Below are 27121 nucleotides of genomic sequence, written 5' to 3' on the forward strand. Positions count from 1 at the left end.
CCGCCCTGCCCGGAACAAAGGCAGCCCGTGTGCCAGCTTCCCGCGGCCAGCACCGGTGGCCGCCCCCCCCGCTCCCTTTGTGCGAGGGTCGGCGCTCGGCTCCGCCGCGGGTCTCTGCCCGGCACGGCACTGGGCTCCGGCTCTGCTTCCCGGGGTAGCCCCGTCTCGGCAGCCCGGGCTCGCCTCTGCCCGGCCCAGGACGGGCTCCTCTCCCGGTGTGTGCTCTCTCCGCGCCTTTGTTCTGGCAGGGAAGGGGCTGGAGTGCCCGAGGAGGGTCGAGTGTGCGCGGAGCAGGCGTCCCCGCTCCTCCGGGGTACGTCCCCTTAGAGAGCTGGACGCTCAGAACCGGCTCGGTGGAGCCGCGGGGAGCAGGTGATGCCGAGAGGCTTCCAGGCGAGGCACGACCCGGCTGGGCCGGGCCTGGGGTCCGGCTGCACTGTCAGCTCAGCGGCCTCCCCCCGGCGCCCTTTGTGCGGAGTCGGTGCCCTTCTGCGGCTTCGCCTCCTGCAACGCGGGCGCTCCCCCGCCAGCGCCGCAGGGACTCGGCTGGGGGTGAATGGGTGAGAGCTTGGGGGGCTCTGAGGGATTCCGGAGTGTGCGAGGCACGGGCGGCTCCGCTGTGCCCGCGGCTCCGAGCCGGGGCAGCGGAGCTTCCCCTCCACAAAGGCCCGGGCTCTGCACGGCGCCGGCAGCACAGGAGCACCGGGTGTTACTTGGGCTGCCCTCCCCAGCCGGGAACCCGTGGTGGGGCTGAAGGTTGCTGTACCAGGGCTGCGGCACCCGGCCCTGTGCTGGCTTCTGCCCAGCTGCTGGTGAGTGGACGGGGGGGGGTCTAACTGCAGTCCTGCTGTCCCCTGTGCTGTGCGGGTGCTTCTGGATTCTGCTGCCCAGTTCTTGGAGTGGGATTGAGAACGGGCTTGTCCTGGGCGTTGCACGGAGCAGGGGAAGCTCCGCGCTGTGGGGACCAGGCCCTTGGTACTTGCAGCTCCTGCTTGATGCCTCCGTTCATGTTCCTGGACTCCCTGCTCTGGGAACCTCCTGCCGGTGGTAGGTGAGGTCAGGGCTGGCTGCACAGGCTGAGTGTGCGGCAGATCCGTGTAGGGCTGCGGGTACTGGGAAGAGCCAGAGCAGGGTGATCGCTGGTCCTGCCCAGGGTGACCTCCCTGCTCCGTGCTGCTCCAGCGCTTCCCGGGGGCAGGGTCCTGCCTGTCCTGGTTCCTCCTGTGCATTAGAGAAGAAAAGGCAGGTTTTAGGACTGCTGTGCTTCCACGGGACGGGCTGTGGCCGGACTCTGCTGCGGGAGGGACTGCAGTGTGCAGCCTTGGCTGGAGTCTGGCGTGGAGCCTTCATAGGAGGGGTGGGAGGATGAAAGCTGGTTCAGTGGAGTGTGCTGGGGCTGTCTGGGCTGAGTCTCCTCCCTTCTGACATGGAGGTCAGGCCCCAGTCCTTGTGGTTGAGGAGCCCTCGAGGCCATCTCTTCCCTAAGGATGGGCTGGGAGTCAGGCGATGCTCCAGCCCAGACCGCAGCTGGCGTCTCTGCGCCTGGGTTACCGCTCATCCCTTCCCTCCTCCACCCTCTGGCATGGAGATAAGACGTTGGTCCGTTGTATCTTCGCTGGGGGTGGTTTTAGGACACCTAGAAAATAATAGCCTGGCTTGGCCCATGCTTGGGAGGCTGTTGTCTTCTCAGAATAGCTTAGCAATGTGTGTGACCTCAGGGGAGAGGGCTAGCTCCATCTCTTGGTTTCTTTTCCCAACAACCCCTCAGAACTGTCTCTCATTTACTGCTGGCAACGACAGATCCTGTCCCAGGCTGAGTGGTGCTGTCTGCAGGGCAGTGCAGAGCTCTCCCCGGCTCTAAACCCCCCTTTGCAGAGTGGCTGTTGCCCCATCCCAGCCCCTCTGGCAGGGGAGCAGGACCCAGAGCTGGTTTGGTCCATAAAAGGCAGCAGGTGTTGCCTGGATGCGGTGACAAAGCCCAAACTTGTTGGTGATTCAGGCAGCTCCGCCTGTGACGTGGGCTCAGTGCAGGAGGCCGGAGTGCAGGAATGCTGCTGGAAAGGGGCTGGATTTACCGGCTCTTGACCAAAGTCCTCGACTTCCCCAAGGTGGCCACAACCTTCTCTCTGCTGTGTGTCATCGAGGAGGCTGCTGGGGGGGGAAGTGGTTCTTGGAGCCAGCTCTTGTCTGGAAACTCCCAGCAGTAGCAGGGCCATGAGTCCGTCTGGCTCCTGCCTGTCTTGTGCTTGTTGCTAATCCGCCTCCTTCCATCCGGGAGGGCCAGTGCTGTGCTGCTGGAGCTGCTTCTGCACAGGGGTGCCTGTCCCCCCAGCTCGCCCTGTCCCCTGCTCACTGCACACAGCGTCTGCACTGAGGAGTAGCTCCCGTTCTGTTCCCGTGTGAGCTCAGCCTGCTGTGGGCTCCTGGGTGGGAGCGGGACCTTGTCCTCCTGCAGTGCTGTTCCTGTCCCCAGTTCCCGTGGAGGAAGCGGGGGCTGCTGCTTCCTTGTGTGACCCACAGGAAAACCGCCCCTGTGGTGCGGAGGGGCAGAGGAGGTGGCTGCGGGGTGTGGGGCCATCCAGTGACTCAGGAGCATGAGCTGCCAGGCGTGGTGCTGGGATGGGTGAACCCTGAACCAGGCTGGCCGCCCTGCTGTTTCCAGCCCAGAGCAGCAGGTTGGAGGCGGCAGTGGGATGCCTGGTGTGTATGGGCCTTGGCCGAGGTGGGGGGGAGTCTTGGCTCCCCCCATCCCTCTGCCCAGGGACATGAACTGCCCTGCAGGAGGGCAGTGACAGAAGCAGTGTGTGCCCCAGAGCTTGTCCCCATCCTGTGGGTCCACAGTGACTTTGTGCTGCAGAGCTTGCACCCACTGCAGAGATGCTTGTGCCAGCGCAGGTGGGGGACCTGGCCCAGGCTGATGTCTCATTTTGGCAGCTCATTGCCCACATGTTGGTGTTGATGGAAGGACTGGTTTTGTGTCACCAGAGCTCTGGTGTCTCGGGGTAGCTCTGGGGCTGTGGAGGTGCTTTTGGGGTGCTCATAAGGGCATGGGTGCATGGGCTGGCTGCACCACACAGCAGAGCAGGCTCGGTGAGGTGATGGTCCAGGCCAGGGGCCACTGGCTTTCCAGCACAGATACGGAAGGGTCTGGGCAAGCTGGGGAAGGGACGTGAGCCCGGGGAGTAAATCCCCTTGTACTCCTAGGTTAAGAACATTGGGGCTGCTCAGCCTGGAGAAGAGAAGCTGTGTAGAGACCTCAGAGCATCTTCCAGTGTCTGAAGGGAGCTACAAGGATGTTGGAGAGGGAGGGACTCTTCATCAGGGGCTGGAGCGATAGGACAAAGGGGAATGGGTTCAAACTGAAACAGGAGATTCAGGTATAAGGCAGAAGCTCTTCACTATGGGGGTGCTGAGGTGCTGCCACAGGGTGCCCAGAGAAGCTGTGGCTGCCCCATCCCTGGCAGTGTTCAAGGCCAGGTTGGACACAGGGACTTGGAGCGAGCTGCTCCAGTGGAAGGGGTCCCTGCCCGTGGCAGGGGTTGGAGCTGGAGGAGCTTCAAGTTCCCTTCCAATCCAAGCCATTCCATGATTCTCTGGCCTGGCCAAGGTGTTGCTGTCCTGGGGAGGGCCTGTCAGACATGTGCAGCTCCAGGGGTGCTGGGGGATGTCCCCTCTGCACCAGGCTGGGCTGGGTCGCTCTGGTGGCAGCAGGGGCAGGACCTGCCCCTGCTCCTTCATCCCAGCCCCAGCTCCATGGGGCGTTGGCCCCAATTCCAGCTAATGCAGCTCAAAGTTCACGGGCTTCCTTCTGCTGGCTGTGGGCACGGGGAACCTGGGGGCATCGGGAGCCCTGCATGGGCCACGTTCCACAAGGACCAAGAGGAGCTGCTCTCCCCTCGCCACGCTGGGTAGGACAGCGAGTACCTGGGGCTGGGGGTTCCTCCCGGCAGCGAGGTGGGAGCTGGAGCACCCCAGGAGGCTCTGGGGAGCTGGGTCCACATGGACCGGAGGGAGGAAGGGGCCTGCTGGCCCCAGCCCTGTGTGTTCCCATCGCCCCGCTCTCGCCTGGTGCCTGGGATGGGCTTTCCCAAGGAGAGCTCCCACATCCCGGTGTTGCCCCTCCTCGTGCTCCGTGCTGGAGTGGGGCCGCGGGCACACGGGTAGCAGCGGTGGGAGGGAGCGCGCGGAACTGCAAAGACGAGTTTTTCCGAGTGGGAAGGGCAGGGTGGGCCGTGCCGTGCTTGCGCCGCTGGCAGGGCCCTTGCCCGGTGCCGGAGCACATTCCTGGGGCGTGTTGGAGCTCGCCGAGCTGCCGGCGCTGCCTGGCTCCAGTGCGGGCACCGGGATGTGTCATCCCAGCGCTGCGCACCAGGCTCTGCTGGGGAGCAGGGGCAGCTGGACGGCTGCAGCAGGGATCCTGCGGGGTTGTGGGGAGCCTGCTCCAGCCCTGCCACTCTGCTGCTCCTTTTCCCTGGTTTCCGTGCAGGAGGGAGCTCCCGGGGCCCTGCAGCTCCCCTCTAGAGTACACTGGGGTGGCACACATGAAACCTGCTCCCCCTTCATCTCTGCCTGTCGCCAGCAGCTGCCTTGGGTGGAAAAGCACTTCCATTCTCCATTCCCCTTCGATAGTGAGGGCAGCTGCCCTGGGCAGGGAGGGGTGGATGGGCCTGAGGAGCAAAGCTGTGGCAGCAGCCTTGGTCCAGGAGGGGTTTGTGGCTGTGCTTCCCAGGAATGCCTCCATCCTGCCTCTGGGAGCCTTGGGAACACTGCAGTGGTTCAGGTGTGTGACTGTGTGCTTCTTGGCTGGGGGGAGTTGTGCAGGTGAGCAACTGAGGGGTGTGAGGGGATGCTGGTTGGGCAGCGCATGCTCACTTCCAGCCTTGGTGAGCAGATGTGCTGGGCATAGGCTGTTGGTGCCCCTACAGGTAGCTGGGGCATGGTGAGCACAGCTGTGTCCTCCTGGGGCTGGAAAACAGCATCTTTCAGCCTCTGCTCCTAGGATACTCCCAGCCCTGGGCAAGAATGTGATAGCAGCACAGACGAGGAGCCCTCCTGTGTGTTCCCCAGGGGCAGGGCGCTTCCAGCAAGCAGGCTGGGTGTCTGGTCTCCTGGGTGCAATGTGCTGACCTGGCTGGGGCCAGGCTAGTGGTGCCTGTGCCCGGTGATCCCAGCCTGGTTCCAGGGTGTCTGCGTGTGGGCTGGGGGTGGGGGGGAGAGGCCCTTGGCAGGACGTCGTGTTTAGAGGCTTACAGGAAAGGGAAGTCACGATGTCACCTCCCGTCTGACCAGGAAACGCAGGTTTCCTTCCCTTCAGCTCGGGCAGGAGCCTGGGAAGCCACTTCTCAGGGAGCAGCAGCCAGATGTGGCACCAGCTAGCAGTTTGGGCAGGGCTCTGGGGTAGGGTGAAGTCCTGCTGGCCCCTGAGCAACTGCTTGGCCTGCTTGTCCCTTGCTGCTGTTCAGGAGCCCTGGCTCGTGCCAGCCTGTGTGTGTGCACCATGCGTGGCCATGGGCACTGCAGGGTCTTGGAGCACCGTGCTGGGACCTGGCTGTTACGCTGCGGGGCAGCAGCCCCTGCACCACCCCAGCTGTGATTCAGTCCCTGGCTCTTGCCTTATGCTTCTCCAGTGGCTTTTCCTTCCGTGCTAGGGCTCTGGCCTGTCCGCTGTTAGGGAGCAGGCACCTGAGGAGGCCACCTCAGTGGGTGCTGTGCCAGGGGGGTCCAGCTGCTGCTGCCTCTGCCTGGCTGGCTGCACCCCAGCAATGTCCCGCGGGCTGCTCCTGCACCCAGTGCTTTGTGGCTCCTTGGTGGCTTGAGTGTCCTTGCAGGGCAGGCAGATGGATGGTGCCGGGTGCTCTCTGGATGAGCCCAGGGGTGCAGTTCCCACTGTGCTTCCAGTCCTGTGACGCTGTGCACTGGTCGGGACTGGGTGCTGGGGCCTAGCATGGCTGCAGGTGTTGGGAGAGGAAATGAGCTCAAGTGCCTTTCCTGGGAAGAAGGATATAGAGGCTGCAGTGAGGGCTGTGCCAGGGAAAGGGACCCAAATCTAAGTGCTTATTTGGGCTGGCACCGGGTCCTGCAGCTCTGCATCCCAGGTTCTGCTGGCAGGGGCTGTGCAGGGTGGATGCCTGCTGTGAATGCTTGTGCGCGTGGCCCAGGGGAGGATGGCTTCCCTTAATCCTGCTGGGAATGTGGGCCACCGGGCTGTGGCCTCACTGCCTGGGGACAGACATGAACTCTTGAGGAGCTAAATCTGCCCTGGGACAGCATCGGAGGGTATCAGAGCGGCTTCACCGCATCTGCCCTGCCCTTGTCCCCACACTGCTGCAGTCTCCTCTTTCATGGAAGGGACTTTGCTCCCTGGGCCTTGCCGGCACAGCCCTTATCTGTGCAGAGCCCAGCTCATGTTTGCTTTTGCCGCGGGAGTGAAGCAGCTGAGTGGGAAAGTTAGCCTGGGGTGGGTTTGGGGAGAGCTGGGTGCGGGGCAGGGTGCTGGTGTGGCTGAGCCCGAGGGCTGCATCACCACCCGCACACCCCGGGTGCCAGCAGAGCCCTGTGGCCGTGGGGACACCTCACGTCCCCATCGCGGTGGCTGCTGCCCTGGATCACCCCCGCTCACCTGGGGCCCCGCGGGGCCGCCGGGGCGAAGCCGGACCCGCTGCCTGCCGGAGCGTGGCCTGCCCCGGGAATGCTCTGGCCCCGTTCCCGGAATCCGACGCTGGGTGTTTGTTTGCTGCTGCGCCCCCGAGGTCTGGTGCTACTGTGACAGGAAACGGGAACGCCGGGGGGAGGGAGGCAGGCGGCCGGCTGGGGATGTGCCTCTGAAATCCCTTTGTCCCTGCCGAGCGCTCAGCTGCGAATTCCCACCGAGCACAGAGAGCCGCCTTTGTGTTGCCGAGCGCTCGGCATGGGAATGCGTTGGGCCCGGGGGTGCGAGCTGCGGGGCTGGGTGCCGGGGACCCGGCCTCGCTGCTGGCCCGGGGTGGGGGCACCCACGCAGCGGTTCCCAGCGGGAGTGGGGGTTTTGGGGCGACCTGGGGCAGCGGGATGCTGCTGGCAGAAAAGTTCTGGCCCTGTGGCCAACCTGTTTGGAGTTGCGGGTGCATAGCCTCTGCCTGGAGCCCTGCGGCTCGGCTGCCTTCCTACCGGGGGGGGGCTCAGCCTCTTTGCCCCACAAGCGCTGCTGCGAGCTCCGTGTCCCGCTTGCCGTGGGGCCGGCGCAGGGGATGGCAGCAGTTCTGCCCAGCCCGGGGGGAAGGATCTGATCCGGTGCCGTGTCCCGGCTGCTCTCAGGGGTGCCCCGAGTCCACCGGGCCGCTGGCGTGCAGGTGGAGCAGGCCTGGCGCTGGGGCTGACCCCACGCTGCTGCTGTCTCCCGCCGCCTCCTCCTTCATCCCGGTGACCTCGGGCCGGGCCGGGCCGGGATCAGCGCACTGTTTCACAACCCTCGGCTGTGTCCGGACCCATCCCGCGGACCCGAACGGTCTTGTTCATTCCTCGGCCCCCCGTGCTAGGGGGACGATGCGCACGCTGCTTCCCCCAGCCCAGCCGCCGCGCCCTGCCCTTATCTCTGCCTCCTTATCGCCGCGCTGGCCGCGGGCCCGCTCCCTCACAAGGCGCGGTGCCGTGTCGCTGCTTGCACCTCCGCGGCTCCCTGCTCTCTGCAGGGCGGTGTTCCCAGCGCGCCCGGGCGCTGGGGGCGGCAGGCGAGGCCGCCATCCGCTGCCGGTCCAACCAGTCGGGCGCGCTGGGCGGGGGCGAGCGGCTGCCGGCTCCGTGCCCGCTGCCGCTCCCGGCGCTGGGATGGGGCAGGCCGGAGCCCGGGGCGGTGTCTGACCCGCCCGCGGGAGCTGCCGTTGTCCGAAGTCCGGTGCTCCCCAACCCGCCTGCGGGGAGAGGCGCAGCTGAGGGCCTCGGCAGGACACGGGGGAGCACCGGGGCCTGGCAGGGCTTGGGCAGAGCTGGCCGTGAGCTGGAGCAAGCTGCCCTGCACAGTGGAAGGAGGGTCCCTGCCTGGGGTGCTGCTCTGTGGTGGGCATGGTCCTGCCTCTGGGTGCTGGCTGAGAAACAGCCATGGCCAAAGCTCTCCATGGCCCACGTAGGGATGTGGGAGCTCCTGCCCACCATCAGGGGTCCCCTTCCCGTGACTGAGGCCTGTAGCGCTCCCCTGAGCTGAGCACTGGGGCAGGCAAGGTGGGAGGAGCTGGGGCTCGTGGGCTCTCTGCCCAGCACCCGCTGTGCTTGGCTAGTGCTGGTGCTTGCCACCTCGGGCAGGCTGAGGGCTGATAGGTGAGCCTGGACCCTGTGCTTAGGGGGGTGGAACGGTGCCAGAGATGCTGCCTCATTTATTTTTTAGCTAATTGAGACTGACCAGAAGTCTGTGGTGAATTAGCAGGGCTGTGAACCTGTGCAGAGCAAGCAAGTGTAATGCACTGCAAGCGCTCGGGCAATTGCAGGCTTGAATTATTGATGGGGTTTCTGGTTTTTTTAAGTGCATCATGATGGCAACTGGAACCAGGAGCAGAATTTGTTGCTTCCTGTCTCTCTGGAGGCCGGGGTCTGGTGCTGAGAGCTGTCGATGGCTTTCGAGGGGCAGGCAGCTCCTGGCTCCCCTCTAAGCCCCACAGCGTGGCAGGATGAGGCCAGCTGCTTGAGCAGCGCTGTCATTTTTCTTGTGTAGCGGATGTGCTGGAGCAGGAATAGGTTTTCAGGGCAGAGCAGGGCTGGAGCCGGTCCTCGGGCAGCCCCAGGCAGGGGGCTGTGTGCTGGGGGTGCCCCATGCTGCAGTGGGTGCTGTCTGCCGGACCTCCTGCCTGTGTCTTACCTGCCAGACCCTGGCCTTCTCCTTGGCCTGTGGTGTCCCATTTCCCACCCACCGGCTCGTCCTGGGCCCTGGGTTGAGCTCTGTGGCTGACAGGGAAGCGCTTCTGGTGAGGAGCCCTCACAAGGCTCGAACCCATCCGCTGGCAGCCGTGGGTGCAGGTGGGCTCCAGCTGGGCAGGGCTGTGCCTGTGCCCTCGGGGTTGTTTCTCGAGACCCAGGGTTTGCTCTGGGATCCCACTGGGAAGCAGACTGGGAGTTCTGGAAGGACAGTGCCATGTTAGGGCTGCTCTCAGGGGAGAGCTCTGGAGGGCTTGGTTAGGTTTAGGGTGTTGTTCTGGTGGCTACCAAGCCTTTACTGCAAGCAGGAAGCTGTGAGATGAGGCAAGGCAGAGGGATTTGGGTGTGAAGCTTTCTGGGTAGCTGTGCAGGTCCCTGGGTCCCCTCGTCCCGATGGCCACCCGGGGCAGGAGCTGCTGGGGTGTGTTTTGTCTCCAGGCTTTGGCTTTGCCCTGGCCGGAGCCAGCTCAGCTATTCTTGGCTGCTGGGTTTTTAAGTGCCGGGTGTGTCAGCGAGTGCCTCTCTTGATGAGAAGGCAGCGACTGTCAGGGTCTGGCTTTGGAGAATGCTCTGTAGTTGTCTCTTCAGAGGCTGGGCAGGAGGGGGGGGAATGGGCGCAAAGCGATCCCTGGAATGTCACCCTTGTGGGATCCGGAGTGCTTGGCTGCAGGCTCTCACTAGGGGGCTGCCTGGCCGGGGCTCCCTGTTGCCCCCCTCCCTGCCTTGCTTTGCAGATGAGCTCCGGGAGGCAGCGAAGCCCCTGCCCGAGGGGTTCTGTGTGCCAGTCCGCTGGGGTGCTGCTGGCGGGCGGCTGCGGGCAGCGCCGGCTCCAGCTCTGGACCTGGCACTGCCTCTCAGTAATTATGTCTTTAATCCCGGATCGATGGAGACTCGATGGCTGGGACGAGTGCGGAGGGAGGAGGCGGTGCTGGTGGTGGCGGCCCCAGGAGCGGAGCTGGGGGAGCCCCCCTGGCCGCGGGTACCCCCGTTCTGCTGGTCCGTGTTGGAGCTGTGCCCCTGCTCAGGTATGCAGGGACAGCTCCAGCCCTGATCCCGGGGTGACCCTGCGGTGGCTGCTCCTGAGCTGCTCCGTGTCCATGGCTTTGCAGAGCGATGCCCCCCCCAGCCCCTCCTGTGCCTGCCCTGATGCGAAGGGCTCTCAAAAGCCCCTTGGCTGCCTCCTCTCCTTGAGGCTTCCTGCTCTGGTCTGGGGGCCCAAAGGGGAAGGGGGGCCCTCTGTGTGTCCCCACACATCCTCTTGCCTGGGCTGGAGGAGCCTTGGTGAGTGCAGGGGACAGGGAGAGCTGGTGGGCGAGGGACCTGTCCTGTTCCTTCCCCCTGCTGTTGTGTTTACTCCCAGTGGAAGGAACGGGAAGGAAACAGCCTTGGCTGCTCTGGCCCCTTATCTGGGGCCCATGAGGGCCCTGCAAGCTTCATTGTTAGTTCCACATTCTCCGGGCTGTGTTCCCAGGGGGATGTGAGAGCTGGGGACGTGGTGCTGGGGCAGCGTTGCTGACTGTGGGGCAGCAGGGATCTGCTGGGGTTGCTGGCTCTCTTGTGCCTTCCCACAGATACCAACCCCGCTGCTCTGCACTTGCTGCTCACTGCTGAGGCTGCTTGCCAGCAAGTGAAGCCTGTTCCCGAGAGCAGGGGCTCAGCTATATCTGCCCTTGAGGCCAGCGCGTTGGCTCCATCCTCACACACCCCCAAATCTGCCTCTTCTGCATTGAGATGGTCAAGGGCTGGCTGGGAAGGTGTTAGGAGCACAGCTGCTCCGGCAAGGTCGTGTTGAGGAGGATCTCCTCTGCAGTGGCTGTTCCTGTCTTTAAAAGGGCTCAGTGAAACACCACACTGGAGGTGAATCACCACGAGCTGGGGGGGCTCTGGCAGGATTCTGGGTGTTTGCAGTGTGTGGGGGGGAAGGACCACCCCTGACCTGATGGATAAGTCTGGGACATTGCAAGATGTTCCCTTGTCCTGTGGTTGAGGGCCGGTGCCGGTGGGTCCAGGCTGCCTCTCCCCCGTGCCTCCCTGCAGAGCTGGGCCCTGCAGCCCTGCCCCATGTCCATATGGGTGACAGTGACCTCCAGTGGGTCCCGGAGGCCCCAGGTCTGTGCCCCTGCTTGGGGTGCTTTGGGTGGATGCCCACCAAAACTGAGCGTGTGACTCAAGGGTGAGAGTCGGATGCGTCAGCGCAGCTGTGGGAGGCACCAGGCCTCTCCTGAGCAGGATCCCTTGCAAAGCCACGGGGCAGGTGGGACCTCCAGCAGCAGGGTCAGAGCTGCCCCTGCATCTCCATACAAGGCTTGGGGAGTCGGTGCGCTGGAAAAAGCCTCGGGGCGGACCTGTCGCAAGGTGGGAGGGGTGGAAAACCCGCGCAAGAGCCAGGAGTCGCGTCTGGGAACCTTCAGGAGCCTGCTTGGGCACCTGGACCCGGAGTCGTGCCTGCTCCTCCGGGGTGCGGGCTGGGCAGCGAGGATCCCAGCCCGGCTGGGGTCCACGTGCCGCGGCTCCATGGGCACACATGGGCATGGGTGGAAGCGCTGGGCTTTTGGTGAGGGCAGATAGCAGGGTGCTGGTGAGCGGACGTTTGGGTGCGCTGAGGCTCTTGCAAACCAACCCGGCTTCATGGATGGTGCTGTGCGGCGCGGTGGTCAGGGCCAGGGCTGCCTGCGTGCGAGGGGGGGTCACTTCCAGAGGGGTTCCGTGTGGACACCTCCAGGGAGTTAATTCTGACCCCCAGAAGCGCCGCTGCCGCGCACCGTGGGAAAGCAGCCGCGGGCGAGTCCCCGCACGCCTGCGCGGGCCCGGGCAGGGCTGCGGGCCCCGAGGGCCGGGCTGAGCCCGCCCGCCTGTGCCGCTGCCCCGGCGGAGGGAGCGGCCGGGGGCTGCTGTGGGAACCCCCCGGCCCCGGCTCCAGCTCCGTCCCTGTCCCCCAGCGCAGAGGGGTGGGAGGGAAGAGCCCGGTCCCGGCCGTTGCCTCCCCACCTTCGCTTTGCGTTCGCGTGTGTGACTTTGACCTCCTCCTGCTGTCCCTGCAGCTCTCTTCCCTCCTGCTTCCTCACTGTGGTGGCTGGGCTATTCCTCCCATGACTCTCTGCGTCTAGACCTGGCTGTCCCGTGCCTTTGCAATCAAACCTGAACTTCCTCCTCTGACAGGTCTGTATGGAACGATATTGCCTTTGTCAATGTGTTGATTGGGGTGTGCTGCTTCACTGCCCTTCCTGGGGAGGGGATGTTAGAGGAGTGCTGGCCAGTGACCATCCCTAGATCTGTGGGCTGAGCACCTCCTGGGGAAGCTGCAGCCTTAAGAACCCTTGTGAGAAGCTGGAGGGTGGGGAGTATTGGCAGCAGAGGGACTCATGGGGCCCTCTTTAGGGGGCTTCTCTCCCACTTTGTCCCCTTTCCTGGGCAGGTAAAAGCTGTGTTGTGGGGGCTGTGCCCCCACCTTGTATCACACTGGGGAAGAGGGAGCATATAAGTGACAGCGTCTCCCTACCTCCCTGGTGAGATAATAGGACGCGGGTCACTTCTCATTCTCCAGGAGTATCCCCTGTTCTGCCCCAGGACCTGCCCTCCCCTCCCTGAGAGCAGCGGTTCTGTGAGGCCTGAGGAGGCCCCTTGTGGGAAGAGGGAACCTCCCCAGCACAGAGCAGCTCTTCTGACCCTGGCTGCTTGCTGTGATGGGGGAGCACTTTCTGACCCAAAGTGCCACTTCTTCAAGCTTAAATCCTGGGGCAAGGAACATCCAAGTTATGCCTGGGCTGTGCTGCCCCAGAACCCTCTTGCCAGCTTGCTGGTGGGTGGGAATGGGTGGGAATGCCACGAGATCATTTTTTCCCTGTTCCGAGGATCTGTCTCCCTGAAATCAGTCTCTTCTGACCGTTCTTCTCCCTCCTTCCTTCCCAAATCACATGCAGTGCAGAGAGGGGCTCCTGCCCTTCTGGCTCACTTTTCTTCCCCTCGCCTGACGCCAAGCCGCCTCTGCTTGTGCCTCCCTGTGCCCTCCATCCCACCCTGGGCGCCCGGCACCCATGGACGACTCGGAGGTGGAGTCGACCGCCAGCATCCTTGCCTCTGTCAAGGAGCAGGAGGCGCAGTTCGAGAAGCTGACGCGGGCGCTCGAGGAGGAGCGGCGCCACGTCTCAGCCCAGCTGGAGCGGGTCCGGGTCTCCCCGCAGGACGCCGGCCCGGGCTTGGCCAACGGCACGCTGCCCCGGCGGCACCAGGTAAAGCCCTGGCAGTGGGGGCTGCGGAGGCTCCCAGAGCCCCCGTCCACGTCAGCCCTCCTCGGTGCGGGCAGCCCTGGGCGCTTCCGTTGGCCCTGCTTGGATGTGAGGTGGAGGAGGGCTTAGGTTGCTCTTGAACACTGATGGTGCTGAAGGTGACCGGGGGTGTGCAAAGCCAGAGCCTTGTGGGAAGGAAGAGGGTCTGGAGACCTGGAGTGTCTTGCTGCCAGGCCAGCTCTGGTTTGGTTTCAAGGAGGTCAGAGGCTGGCTGTATTCAGTACTGGGGCATCTTTGCTCCCCATCCCACTCAGCTTCTTGGAAGGTGGTCGAACTGCAGGGACTGGTGTATAGCTGTGGGGAAGCGCATGTCTGTCTCCCTCTCATGTGACAATGGGCGAGTCCCTGGAGTTTCTGTTTATCCCCCAAACAGCCAGACCAGGGCTGGGAGAGATCTCTCTTCTGCAGGGCTGGAAGTGTGGTTTCATCTGCCTTGGCTTGAGGTCTCCCTCCTCCTGTCCTTCCTTTCCTGGGCTTTGTTGTGGAGAGGGGTGCTCGGAGGGCTGGTGCGTGGCGGTGTGCAGGAGGCGGGTCCCTTGCTGGCTGTGGAAGGTGGTTGTAGGGGATGTGTGGGCTGGGCAGGGGAGGGGTCCAACAGAAGCACCCTGCAACAGCCACCAAGCAGCTGTGCTTTTCCCTTGCGGTCCTGCCTGGCCCGGAGGATGTGGAAGGTCTCCAGGGCTGTGCCGGGAGCAAGAAGGGGTCTGGGCCATTCCATCAGGAGTGCTGGGGCTGAATGATGTGTTCTCCAACTCATGTCAGGCTGGAATGGGGTGGTTTGCTGCATGTCACACAGGCCCCAAGGAACGTGAGCCTGTCCTGGGGGTGGCACATGGGGTGTGCGCTGGGTGGCTGTCACATCCAGGAGGTGGCCTGCTCAGGGCCTGGCAGGGAAGGGGGGAGCAGGTACATGGCATCCCAGCAGTGGGAGATCAGTGCAGTTAACAGGCCTGCTGTGGTGCTCTTTGTTTCAGAACGGCCGTTTCTTGGGCGATGCTGACCTGGAAAGGCAGAAATACCAAGATCTAAAGCTCAACGGGCCACAGGTAAGGGGAGCTGAGCCCTCTGGCTGCAGCAGCCTGCCGGCTGGCTTGGGGATGCAGGGTAGAACTCCAGTGTCTCCACCCTACCTGGGAGAGGGGGACTTGTGTTTCTGATGTGGCCACCCTGGCTTGAAGGGGCTTTGGTGTGGGATTGTTGGTACCTGTTCTCATGCAGGAGGATACCGGGGCTCCCCAAGAGGTGAGATCTTTTACCAGGCTGATCCCAGGGAGGCCCATGTTGACAGTGGGGGCCTGACTGCCTGCCCCTTGCTCCCCTTAGGACCACAGCCACCTCTTGTACAGCACAATCCCCAGGATGCAGGACCCCGGCCAGATTGTGGAGGAGACATACACCATGGAGGAGGACCCAGAAGGGGCCATGTCGGTCGTGTCTGTGGAGACATCAGATGATGGGACAACCCGGCGTACAGAGACTACGGTACAGGCCTGGGCGCAGCATGGAGGGGCAGGGCTTTGGCCAGGGACCCGATGGCTGGGATGCTACACCGTGATATCAGCCAGCTTGCTACATGAGCTGAAACAGGGATGTGAAATCTGCCTGAAAGGGGAGTCCAGGGATGCGGGGCTGTGGTGGGTTTCCTGACAGGAATGTGTCCTGCGTCCATCCCTCTAGGTGAAGAAAGTGGTGAAGACGGTGACCACCCGGACGGTGCAGCAGGTGCCGGTGGGGCCGGACGGGTTGCCTTTGGAGACTTCCCCCGTCACCAGCAACTACGTCCAGACCATGGACAGGAACTTCCGCAAGAACGGGAGCGGGGGCCCGGGTGGGTTCCTGAGCCAGGCGGGCACAGCCACGCTCCCTCGGAACTACCACTACCCTGATGGCTATGGCCGCCCCTACGAGGATGGGTACCCGGGCAGCGACCACAGCTACGGCAGCCTGTCCCGCGTCACCCGCATTGACGAGCGCTACCGCCCTTCCATGGACACCTACCGGGCCCCCAGCCGCCAGGACATCTATGGCCCCCAGCCTCAAGTGCGCGTCGGGGGCAGCAACATGGACCTCAACCACTTCCACCCCGAGCCGTATGGCCTGGAGGATGACCAGCGCAGCGTGGGCTTCGACGATGCGGACTACGGGCTCATGTCCGACTACGGCACAGCCCGACGGGCAGGGACCCCATCCGATCCCCGCCGGCGGCTCAGGTACAGGGAGGGGGGATGCTGTGGGGTCCCTCTCACTTCACCCTCTTTGGAGGAAGGAGGATTGCAGAGACAAAGGCACGAGCTGAGTCAGGCGCAGCACGTGTAGGAGAAAGTGCATCCAGGAGGAAGCTCAGCTCATGCAGGAGAAAGCTTTCTTCCTCTTCTAATTGCCTGCTTAATTGGTGGTTAAAAGTTGGTTGCCAATTGAGCTGCTCTTCCTGCAGCAAGGAGTTCCACTGGGCAGTTGGATGTAGCTCCAGGCCCTTCCCTTTCTGTGCCACCCGTTCTGGTGGGAGGGCAAGTTCACTGGCGCCCCAGCTGGCATTATCCTGCGGGAGCCATGCTTGATGCGTGGCGCAGCCCCACAGCAGCCCTGGGAGTGGTGCTGAGCCCCGCAGTGCCCTGGGGAGACAGCATTGCTGCAGCACGGCCAGGACCTCACCAGCCCTCACCTGCAGGCTGCGAGAAGTGGCTCAACCTGTTCAGCACCAGCAGCTTCTCCCCCTCCCTTGTCTGTGCGTGATCGGTGGCTCCCCCAGCCGGGCTCTGAGCAAGTGCCCCACGAGGCTGGGGCTGCCCTTGGGCTCGGGTGGTCCTTGCACTGTCCTGCCAGCATGTGGCCCCATCCTGGAATGTTGCATCCCTGAGGCAACAGCTCTATAGGCTGATGTATTGTGCCCACTCTGTCTCTTGCACAGGCACTGCTGCTGCCTGCTTAAGCCTCGGCTCAGGTGGGGTTTGGGGAGGTGCTGGAGGACGGTTGGGAGGGTGGTGAGGTACAAATGGAGAGAGAGGCTGAGCATGGGTCCCAGACAGGGATGGATGTACATCTAGCACCCTGGGCAGGGGGAGACAGGTAAGGCCGAGCACAAGCTGCTTAAGCTAGAACATAGGCAGGAGAGAGACCCAGGGGAAGGAGGCTCTTGCCACCCACTGCCGGAGATCCGCCCAGGTTGAAGCATGCACTGCAAATCCAGGGCAGCTCCCTAGGGGCTGAAGGAGGAGCTTTGTCCTTTGGGCAGTGCCAGCACAGGCGTGTGCTGCTGTGCTGAACCAGTCGGGGCGGTTGCTCTCACGAGGGGTTCCCCCCCTTGCATCTGAGGCCTGTGCCCACGGAGCTGCCTGTGCCCAACGGGCAGCCTGGAGAAGCCAACGGCGGCTGCTCTGAGCCCGTGGCCATGGGTCCTGCAGCGAGCAGCTGGGCAGGGGGGGTTAAGCAAGTGTCTGACCTGTGGCTGCTCTGCTCCAGCTGGGGCTGCAAGGGAAGGGGATGCCAGCATATACAAAAGGCACCTTGGGTTGCAAACCCTCCCTGGGTTCATGTCCCACCCGAAACACAGGAGCAGGAGCCCTCCCTGAGGCGCCTGATCTGCGTGGTCTTTTGAGACCATAAGCCCTCTATGCTGAGCTGGGTGGTGTCCATTCTCCTCCCACCTTTCCAGATCCTGGAGGACGGGAACAGGAGACAGGTACAGGAGCTACGGCCAGGCAGGACACTGGGGGGCTTGGGTCACAGCAGAGGGAGAATGTCCCACAGCCAAGAAGCAGCTCTGGTGGAGCTGTCACCTTGTCCTGCAAGGATGGGCAATGGGTAGGGTATGGAAGAAAGGTTGATGTGGCCCATGAGCAGGCTCTCCCTCCCCCTGTGATAACCATCACAGCAATCTGTGGAATCCAGGCGCTGTTGAGCTTGGCTTGTCCCCTGCTTCTCAGTTACCATTGCAGGAATGAAACAGCACGATCAGCATCCCCCTGCCCCAGAGCTGTTTGTCTTGAGCAGGGGACTGGCTGTTAATGGCCTCCTTCAAGGCAGCAGCTATCCAGGCACGGGGTCACGCCGTGGCCACACAGCACACGGGTCTCCCTTGTGGCTCCTTTTGTAGCTCCCTCTCTGCAGGGGCAGAGAGAAGGGGGTTCAGTGGCAGCACAGGGTGTGCTTCCCCCTCCCGGACAGCCCCATCCCTGGAGGGATCTGGCACTGAGGGGCCCTTGGGGCTGGGCAGGAGCTCCCTTTTGGGGTGTGGGAGCAAGGCCAGCTGGGCTGTGTTGGTGAGTATTGGGTGGCTTCTTTGCAGTGCTGGCACCTGCCTGCATCTTAGAATCATGGAATCCCAGCCTGGTTTGAGTGGGAAGGGACCTTAAAGCTCCTCCAGCTCCAACTCCTCCCACAGGCAGGGACCCCTTCCACTGGAGCAGCTTGCTCCAAGCCCCTGTGTCCAACCTGTCCTTGAACACTGCCAGGGATGGGGCAGCCACAGCTTCTCTGGGCACCCTGTGCCATGGTCTTGCTGCTGCCCTGTCCTGCTGTGGGATGGAGGGGGGTGGGGGAGGCACCGTGCACTCGCTCCATGCCCCACAGGCACGGGAGTGACTCCCTGGCATGGCCGGGCTGCTCAGCACCTCGGAGCAGCCGTTCCTTGCAGGGATTTGCTGACAGCCAACCTCAGAGCCTGCTGCCACCACCCGCGGCAGCACCGGGGTGGCTGCCACACGGGGCCAGTGCCTTTGGGAAGTGCAATGACAGAGGCCGCAGGAAGCAGAGGTGCAGGGAGCAGAACCTGTTGTCATCCTTTGTGGAGCTTTCCCTGCTGCCGGAGCCTCATCTGGGAGCTCAGGAGGTTGCCGAGCAGTGCCCAGGGCAGATGTGAGCTGGGAATGGTGCCTCACCCTGGACCTTGGTCGTGTGTTGTTGGTGCCCTGGCACAGCCCGGTGACAGCAGGGGTCAGGCCCCTCGTTTAAGTGTCAAATCCCCTCCCATCCCCTTCTGCTGAAAATCCCTGGATCCCTTGGCCGGGCTGGGGAAGGGTTAGGTTGTCAGTGACAACAGAATTAGGGTGAGAACCCAGGATTTTGGGGGTGCATGTTTGGGGTGTCCAGTGTCACCTTGGGGCAGCAGTTGTGCATTCAGCTTCCATGTGCTTGTTGGGGTTCATTCCCGATGCTGCTGGGAACTTCCAGCAGGGCAAGGGGCTGTGGGAGCACCGCTGTTCCCTGTGCCCGAGTTGGGAGCAGCGAGGTTGATGCCTGCAGTACCTTGATGCGCGGCTGAGCCTGTCCCTGGGCAGCCAGTGCCACTTGTGTGCATCGCCGGGCGTCGCCATGGTTCGTGGAGCTGGGCGGCCCCGGGAGCCCGCTGTGCCCGTGCGGTGCCGGGCGCTGGCTGCGGAGCTCCTGGGCGAGGGATGTGTCTCAGCACCGCGCTGGGATGAACCTGCCCTCTAGTGGTCACAGCCCCGCATGGCTTCTGTGCCTCGGGGCTGGTTCCTGCCTCCCTGGAGGTCATGCGGAGAGCCGGGTCCAGCCTCTGCCCTAAGCCCGGTGCGTGGGGAGGGGCCGGAATAGCTCCTGGGGCTGCCTTCTCCTGTGGAACAATCGCCTGCTCCCTGAGCAGGCCTGGGCATGCCCGAGGGTGGCCTCCTGCAGCTGCATCCTGTGTGGGGAGGAGGAGGGTGCCCAGCACTGCTGTGCTGCCTGGCTGCCAGCCTTGATGGGGCTGGAGGTGCCTAGGTGCCGTGTGCTCTTCCGCCCATCCTGGAGGGGGCTCAGCACCCCCCCCCGGTCCGAGGCTCGCGCTGACGCCGCTGTGTTCTCTGGCAGGAGTTACGAGGACATGCTGGTGGATGAGGTGGCTCCTGACCGGTACTACTGGGCGCCCCTGGCCCAGCACGAGCGCGGCAGCTTGGCCAGCCTGGACAGCCTGCGGAAGGGAGGCCCCGGCGCGGGGAGCTGGCGCCAGCCGGAGCTGCCGGAGGTGATCGCCATGCTCAGCTTCCGCCTGGACACCGTCAAGTCCAACGCGGCCGCCTACCTGCAGCACCTCTGCTACCGCAACGACAAGGTGAAGACGGAGGTGCGCAAGCTGAAGGGCATTCCTGTGCTCGTGGGGTTGCTGGACCACCCCAAGAAAGAGGTGCACTACGGTGCCTGCGGAGCCCTCAAGAATATCTCCTTCGGCAAGGACCAAGACAACAAGATTGCCATCAAGAACTGCGATGGGGTGCCTGCTCTGGTTCGCCTGTTGCGGAAGGCCCATGACATGGACCTCACGGAGGTCATCACAGGTAATGGCTGAGGGAGGAGAGCAGGGGCTCATCTGTTGGGTGAGGGATCCACAGTGTGAGGTTTTTTTAAGCCCTTGTGGTCTGATCACCTCCTGCCTGTGGCATTGCAGGAACACTGTGGAACCTGTCCTCGCATGACTCCATCAAGATGGCCATCGTGGATCATGCACTACATGCTCTGACCGATGAGGTGGTGATTCCCCGCTCAGGCTGGGAGAGGGAACCCAACGAGGACTCTAAACCCCGCCACATCGAGTGGGAGTCGGTGCTCACCAACACCGCTGGCTGCCTTAGGTACGGGAGGGGGCTACCAACTGCTGCTGGAGCACTGGTGTGGGCTGGGGCCGTGGTAACACTCCTTCTTGGCTGGTCCTGGTGGCTTTCTTGGGCTGCCAAGGGGCAGCTGCTCTCCCAGGGCAGCTCCTGGTGATGCAGTCCTTGGATTTGGAGGAGTTCTCCCAGTGAAGGAGCGCTTCAGGAGCTTTCCTCTGTCTGAGTTCTCCTGGGTGCTGGCAGCTCTGCGCCTGCCCTCAGCTCTCTCTCCCATGCTGCTTCTCTCTTGCCTGCCAGGAATGTGAGCTCGGAGCGGAGCGAGGCCCGTCGGAAGCTGCGGGAGTGTGACGGGCTGGTGGATGCCCTCATCTACATCGTCCAGTCTGAGATTGGTCAGAAGGACTCAGACAGCAAGGTACCAGCATGGGGCACGTGTAGAGCTCTGCCCTTGGCAGCCAGCTCCAGTAGCGTTCTGTGTTCATGGTGGCTGGAGCTGGGTTCATCCCAGGACAGATGAAGAATGGGTGGGTGGAATCTTCACCAGGGAGGGACTTGGACTGACAGGACCAGCTTGGGAAAGCCCAGTCCAGGCTCCTCATGCCTTTCTCCAGTCTCCACTTGAGAAGAGAGGGCCTGTGTGGGGTGTGACCTGGGCACGTTGACCAGGAGGTGGCTGGCACTCCGCTCACAGGAGTCTGCTGGTGTCACTCACCCCATAGTGCTATCCCTTGGTTCAGGGCTCCCTGATCTGCCTTGACAAGGCCTTGGCTTGAGTTTTTCTTCAGCCTTTCCCTGGAGCTTCCATGCTCATGGCAGAAAGATTCTGGCCTGGCAGAGCATGAGCTCATGCACACAGACCTGGCCATGCCTAGTGTGGGATGGGAACGTGCTGCAGTGGAGGTGGAGCTGAATCTCCCTCTGGGGCGAGATCAGACTCCCTTGGCCTGGCTGTAGGTTGCAGGCTGTGATGGGGACCTCACTCAGGCATGGCGTGGGCATGACTTGAGCATGGGTGCTCCAAGCCAAATCTGGTTTTGTCTGTAGCTGGTGGAGAACTGTGTGTGCCTGCTGAGAAACTTGTCCTACCAAGTCCACCGGGAGATCCCCCATGCTGAGCGCTACCAGGAGACACCCCTGGCCCCTGCCAACAGCGCCGGGCCCCATGCTGCGAGCTGCTTTGGTGCCAAGAAGGGCAAAGGTTTGTGTGGTGGCAGCAGCGTGGAGGGAGGTGGAATAAAGACATCTCGACAGTGGAGCTTGGGGGTGGTCTGGGGTCTCTGTGCTCCTTCTCTGGCATCTCTTGTGTGAGGGTTAAAGTGCAGTTCTCTGGAGGTGCAGTGGCCCATGCCTCCCCTGGCTTTGGGACCTACTGTTTGCCTTACCCAAAGCATTTGACACAAGCTACTGGTGGGTTTCTGTGGTGGCGGGATGGTGACGCAGAGATGGCCACTAACTCCACACCTTCCCTTCTCTCCTGTTTGCCCCTTCCCCGTCCTTTGCTTTCTTGCCAAATGATCTGCCCCATGATGCTGTCGGCACTTCTCTCCTCCTGCCTTCCCTCTCTCCTGTCCTTCTCTCCGCTTCGCCAATAGACGAGTGGTTCTCCAGAGGTGAGTGTGCTCCTGGTTCTACTTCTCCCATGGTTGGATCGATGGGTGCTCGCTCTGGCCTGCTTTGGTTCTGCCCCAGCTACATGCTGGTAGCTTGGCTTCAGCTCACCTCTGGACTTGTCCTTGGAGCAAGTGGCAAAGAGCTGTTGGGCTGAGGTGGGTGGGGAGAAGAGGTGTCTGACTCCTCTGTTTTCCCTTTGAAGGTAAAAAGCTCCCAGAAGACCCTGGTGCCGAAACAGTGGATTTTCCCAAAAGAGCAACTCCAGCCAAAGGTATGTTCCTGGGGGGTCTGTGGAAGGCTGGGCTCTGCAGGGCTGCTCTTGCACAAGCAGTCTGGGAGGGGAGTGAGTAGAACTCTCCATTAAAGTGAGCCTCTCAACTTGCCCCAGCCCATGCCCTTGTCTGGGCACTTCAGCCAGGCCTTTTGTGAGCCTGAGGTCTCTGAACTGAACTGCAGCAGTGCACTGGGGACTCCGGGCAGCAGCAGTCAGGGGTGAGGCTGGGGGGGCAGACTGGTTCCCACCATACCCAGGATCCAGCCTGCAGGGAGCTTGGGTCAATGCTCCCAGCCTCAGCTGCCCAGCAGTGCCCCTTTGGAATTAGTCAGATGTGAGCAGAGCCCTTGGTAAGTCCTTCCTGTTCTCTGGCAGGCTACGAGCTCCTCTTCCAGCCAGAAGTGGTTCGGATATACATCTCCCTGCTGAAGGAAAGCAAGACCCCAGCCATCCTGGAGGCTTCGGCAGGAGCCATTCAGAACCTGTGTGCTGGCAGCTGGACGGTGAGTGCCTTCAGAGCTGGCCCTGTCCATGTTCACCTGTGCTGTAGGGAAGGAGCTTTGGGGAGCGGGAGCATCGCCCATGGGGTACCAGCAGAGCTGTGGATGGCCTCGGCTCTGCTGTTTCAGGCTTTTCACTTTGTAGAGGGCTCCCTGCTCAGGAAGGCTGTTTAACAGCACAGTTCATGTGTGGATCAGGCCTCTCCTGTGCTGTTAAGGGCTCTGTGCTCCCTGCCATTTGTGGGTTCCCAAAGGCTGCCTGTCTGTGTCCCTACCTGCAGCGGGCTAACTGCCATTCCTTCTCTTCCATATGCTGGGGACAGGGAATGACGGTCTGGGCTGCTGCACAGATCCCGGACATGCATTCTGGTGGTGTGGATGGAAAGACCATCTGGGAAACTGCTTGCCTGGCCTGTTGAGGGGGGCTTTTGGACAGGAGTGGGACCTTTGCAGTCTCACTGTGGGTGAAGCCAGGACCCTCAGTTCCCAAGATGAGGGTGGTGGGAAGGCTCCCTGGGTGTCCCCAGGAGCAGGGGGGCTGTGCCTGCCCGGGTGACCCCATGTGCTGTGCCTCTGCCCTGCAGTACGGGCGCTGCATCCGTGCAGCACTGCGCCAGGAGAAGGGGCTCTCTGCCATCGCCGACCTCCTGAGCCACGATAGCGAGCGCGTGGTGAAAGCTGCAGCCGGAGCCCTGCGCAACCTGGCTGTGGACCTGCGCAACAAGGAGCTGATAGGTGAGGGCTGCACGGGGTGGGACATGGGCTCCATCCATCCGGGTCATGCAGGGACGTCCTGAGCTGAGCAGGTGTGTGGGCATGGCATCAGTCCAGTGTCTGTCTGCTGCTGCTCTCCCAGAGCAGCATGTGCTGAGAGGGACATCAGAACTGGTCGCTGGTCCTTCTGCAGTGATTTTTCTCTTGCAGACCTCTTCCTCACTTGCTCATGCCCAGCTCTTTTCCCTCCCCAGGTAAACATGCCATCCCCAACCTAGTGAAGAACCTGCCTGGAGGCCAGCAGACCCCAGCCAAAAACCTCTCTGAGGATGCAGTGGTGTCAATCCTCAACACCATCAATGAAGTAATTGTAGACAACCTTGAGGCTGCCAAGAAGCTGCGGGAAACTCAGGGGATAGAAAAGTTGGTGCTGATCAACAAATCTGGGTAGGCTCTGCTCAAAGGACAGTGCAAGGGGCAGAGAAGGGCTTCTCCAGCAGCTTTCTCCCAGCCATGGGTATCTCCAAACATCTCTTCCTTCGCCCCTTTCTAGGAACCGCTCCGAGCGAGAGGTCCGAGCGGCCGCCCTCGTCTTGCAGACAGTGTGGGGATACAAAGAGCTGCGGAAGCCCCTCGAGAAGGAAGGCTGGAAGAAGTCAGATTTCCAGGTACGGAGATGCCCTGCTGTGGCTAGGGTAGGAGGTGGGGTCCTGCAGCAGGGAGGAGAGTGTTCCGGGAGCTCAGTAATAGTGGATTTCAGCTCTTACCTTGCTGATGGGACTGACACCCTTGGAGGTGACCCCTTTGCCACTCCTCAGCGGGTGGCTGCAGGAAGTCTCTGCCAAGGAAGAACCACTCTGTAGAGCTTTAAGCCGTGTGTCGCACCTAAGCTGCAGATCTGCAGGCAGGGGAGCTTGCAGGACTGCAGGCCAGTGGCAGTGCTGAAGAGCAAGGTTCTTCAGGGCTCAGTTTCTTTCCCAAAGGCTGGGGCTGTCCTTGTTTGCTGAGGGCTGGGTCCTGCCCCAGCCCAGCCAGCCACCTCCACTCAGGCGTGGGTGCAGCCCTGGGCTCTGCAGCACCCTCTGGTTGCTTCACCCCTTGCTCAAGGGCTGTGGTAGGGTTCCTGGGCCCGTCCTGGTGCTGGGGGCTGGAGGGGTGGGATGTGTGGATCAGGAAGGAATGTCTGGGCCAAGGTGTGAGTGGTCACTGTCTGATGCTCCAGGTGAACCTGAGCAACGCCTCTCGGACCCAGGGAGGCAACTCCTTTGATGACAGCACCTTGCCTCTCATTGACAGGAACCAAAAATCAGGTATGTGCCTTCCCTGCAGTGCCTGTCCCCGCTGTCACCATTCCACTTGGGGGTACACAGAAGAGTGGGCCTTCATCCCCTCCCTGCTCTTCAGCCCTGACTTTCTTGGCAGCCACAGCTGCTCACACAAGGCCATCAATTTGGGCTTTAGATGGCTTCTCAGGGCTAGAAAGGACCTATGTTCATGTGGATCCTGTAGCGTCCTTAGGTCAACAGTGCTGCAGTTGCAGCTGGGTCTGGGGTCTTGTAGCTGGGGTAGGCAGCGGTTCCTCTGCTGCTTGTGGCTGTGTCTGATCTGCTCTCCCATGCTTGTAGACAAGAAATCTTCCCGGGAGGAGATCCAGATGAGCAACATGGGACCAGGTAGGACTGGGACTGGAATGGTGGGAGCATCTTGCTTCCTTGGTATGCTGGGAGGGGGCAGAGATCACGTCTCTTGTGGGGATGATGCTGCCTCCCGTGGAGGTGACATGACTGACTGTCCCCTTTCCTGCTCCAGACAGCTATTCCACACTCAATGAGCGGGACCACAGCAGGACACTGGAAAGATCTGGTGAACTTGGAGATATGGAGCCGGTGAAGGCAGCGCCCTTGATGGTGAGCAGCTCCTCCTGACTGGGGATGTGAGTGGGGCTGGGGGCAGGAGATGACCAATCACTGTCCTGGCTGGCAGGAGGAGGTTAGAAGTGGGCTCCCCCAACTAACACCCCCCCGCTCCATCGGCCCCACTAACCCGGTGTGTCTGCAGCAGGAGGAGGGGCAGGAACTGCAGCCTGAGGGAGAGGAGGTGCAGGAGGATGCTCCCGTGCTCTCCCCCGTGTCGGTATGTCCCATGGTGTCCTGCCCAATCTGAGCAGGAGTGACACATCCCTCTGCTGTGCTCTTGGGGTGCTTTGGCCAGCCCAGTCCTGCTCTGATCGCTGATCTCTGCAATCACCATCGGGCCATGATCACACCTTGGCTGCTCCCCTGCTCCTCAGGCATGCTGACATCTTTCCCTTTCTCTCCACAGCAGAAGATCTAGCTGTGACCTCCCCGCCTCCACTCAGTTTGGGTTGATAATATATTATATATATAAATATATATATATATATATATAACTTTGTGGTGGAATGGACCGACTTTGACCTTGTCTTATTCCTGGAGTTTCTGCTGGACTGTTGGTGCCAATTCGCCAGCCAAACGCCTGGGCCCAGGGGCAGCCTGGACTCTGCCTCCCCTGGGCCACTGCACCTCCCGTTCCGGGACGCCTCGACCCATAACTCTTCCTCCCCATCCTCCACCACCTCCTTCCTCCAGCCCGACTCTGCCGGATCAACCGGCGTGGATGCTGCAAACGAACTCCGGATCTCTGCCTTGACCAGGAACTGCCTTCTCTCCCACACCTTCCCTCTGCTCAGATGTCTGCAGGGATGGAGACTGGGACCTCACATGCCACCACCTTTTTGTTTTGGTTTTGTTGCCTATAGGATATATTTTTGTGCAGGTTCACTCTTCAGCCGGGGCTGTGGGGACAACGGGAGCATCCCTCCCTGGTGGCGGTGGGACCAGGGTGAAGGGAGGCTGTGAGGGGAAGGAAAAACAGCAATAACTTCTCTTGCTTTGCTCTAAATAAGGCTTTGGGGGCATGGGAATGAGGACCTGGCTCTGGTTCCTGTGGAGGGGTCTGCATGGGGCTGCTGGCCCCCATTGTGTGAGGAGGGATCCTTACATGGGGAAGATGGTCAGTGCGAGGGGCTTGGGATGAGCCTCCCTGCACGGGAGGTGGTGGGTCCCTGTGGAAGGAGATGTGGTGGGCTCCTGCGGGGAGGCAGCTTCTTGGGTGTCCTTTGTGCCCGGGGTGAGGAGCAGGCGCTGGCAGGGCTGCCACTGCCCTGCCTCCTCGTGACATGTGCCTTTCTTTTGCCACTGTGAAATAGCTCTTGGAATCGTACTGTTGGCTTCGCTGGGGACGGGTGGCCGGGCTCCTGGCAGAGCTGAGCTCTTCTCTTCCCCGCTAGGAGCCTCCACTGGCTGCAGTGGGGCTGGAAGCCCATTTGGGGGGATCCCAGCCCCACTGTCCTCACTGAGGGGATGCAGGTCTCTTGTCTCCATCCTCTTTCAGGAGGCTGGGCTGCCACAGGGACTGGGGCGAACGCATCCTCCTCTCTCTGTGGTGGTGGTGGCTCATTCAGTGCTGCGATCCTCGGGGAGCCCTCGGGCTCCCTGCACAACTGGAAGCCGCTGCAGGAGGCTGCAACTGGAGCAGGAGCCCCCGGAGGAGCCCCTGGGGCCCTGCTCCTGCCTGCGCCTCCAGCCCCGCCAGCTCCCGCCCTGGTGCCCGGCTCCAGCCCTCCTTCAGCTCATTCGGTTCGTTCTGGGGTTTAACTCTTCCTTTAACGATGTAAAACACTAATTCCTTTTTTTAATGTTTAATTCCAAATGAACCAAAAAGCAGCTCCCCCCGCGCGGGGGGTGGCGGGGCCAGGGCTGCCCCTCCCCCCTGCGCACACTCTTGTAACGCTTTTCCAACGAGATGATTTTTTATATAAATAAAGTTTTTAAAGTGTGTCGGTGCCGCCCTCGGCCGGTCCAGCCCCGGGGGTCCCTGGGTGATGCTGCTTGGACAAACCCTTCCCAGGACTGGAGCGGCCCCTGCTCTTCCGGGCAGGAGATGGGAGTTAAACCTCTGCTGTGTTCGCGGTGGTAGTTGCCCCCACCCAGTGCTGGGGACAGCCTCCAGTAGCCGGGCTCAGGGCACCTGCAGAGCAGGGCTTGGCTGTGGATGTGCTCATCCCTCCCCAGGGAGCCTGGAGCCAGGCTCAACCACCACGTTCCCACTCGGGTTTCTCCCCTGTGCGTGCACGTGGGAACAAACACAAATCCTGTACCTCTCTGGGTTTGTGTTTTTGGAGCAGTTTTGTGGCTCCTGCTTCCAGCCAGGTTTGCTCTGAAGCTGTGTTGCTGTTGGGCAGGTTTTTGGTGGGGCACAGGGCAGCTCTTTAGAGCAGGACTGGGCCCC

The 27121-nt window shown here is 62.2% G+C and overlaps 1 protein-coding gene across 9 annotated transcripts; it reads left to right on the forward strand.

Moving 5' to 3' along the window:
* Positions 1-291: 291 nt before the first annotated feature.
* On the forward strand, positions 292-26670 carry CTNND1 (catenin delta 1). 9 transcript variants are annotated; one of them, XM_061451033.1, is made up of 21 exons: positions 292-313; positions 11922-12039; positions 12801-13109; positions 14141-14212; positions 14490-14648; positions 14844-15376; positions 18975-19438; positions 19549-19732; positions 20009-20126; positions 20756-20909; positions 21304-21321; positions 21525-21593; positions 21972-22099; positions 22681-22831; positions 23065-23257; positions 23364-23478; positions 24033-24120; positions 24436-24483; positions 24620-24717; positions 24794-24943; positions 25133-26670. In XM_061451033.1, the coding sequence occupies exons 3-21, from the start codon at positions 12915-12917 to the stop codon at positions 25142-25144; spliced, it is 2949 nt and encodes a 982-aa protein (XP_061307017.1). In that variant the 5' UTR covers positions 292-313; positions 11922-12039; positions 12801-12914; the 3' UTR covers positions 25145-26670. The 9 variants fall into 9 exon arrangements, with proteins under 9 accessions (XP_061307017.1, XP_061307022.1, XP_061307023.1 ...); XM_061451034.1 differs by lacking the exon at positions 292-313 and adding an exon at positions 3799-3908; XM_061451038.1 differs by lacking the exon at positions 21304-21321.
* The last annotated feature ends 451 nt before the right edge of the window (positions 26671-27121 follow it).

Source organism: Pezoporus flaviventris, unplaced genomic scaffold (assembly GCF_033815535.1).
Source record: "Pezoporus flaviventris isolate CSIRO_AGI_PZ_B2104156 unplaced genomic scaffold, CSIRO_AGI_Pfla_v1 ptg000012l, whole genome shotgun sequence".
NCBI lineage: Eukaryota > Metazoa > Chordata > Aves > Psittaciformes > Psittacidae > Pezoporus > Pezoporus flaviventris.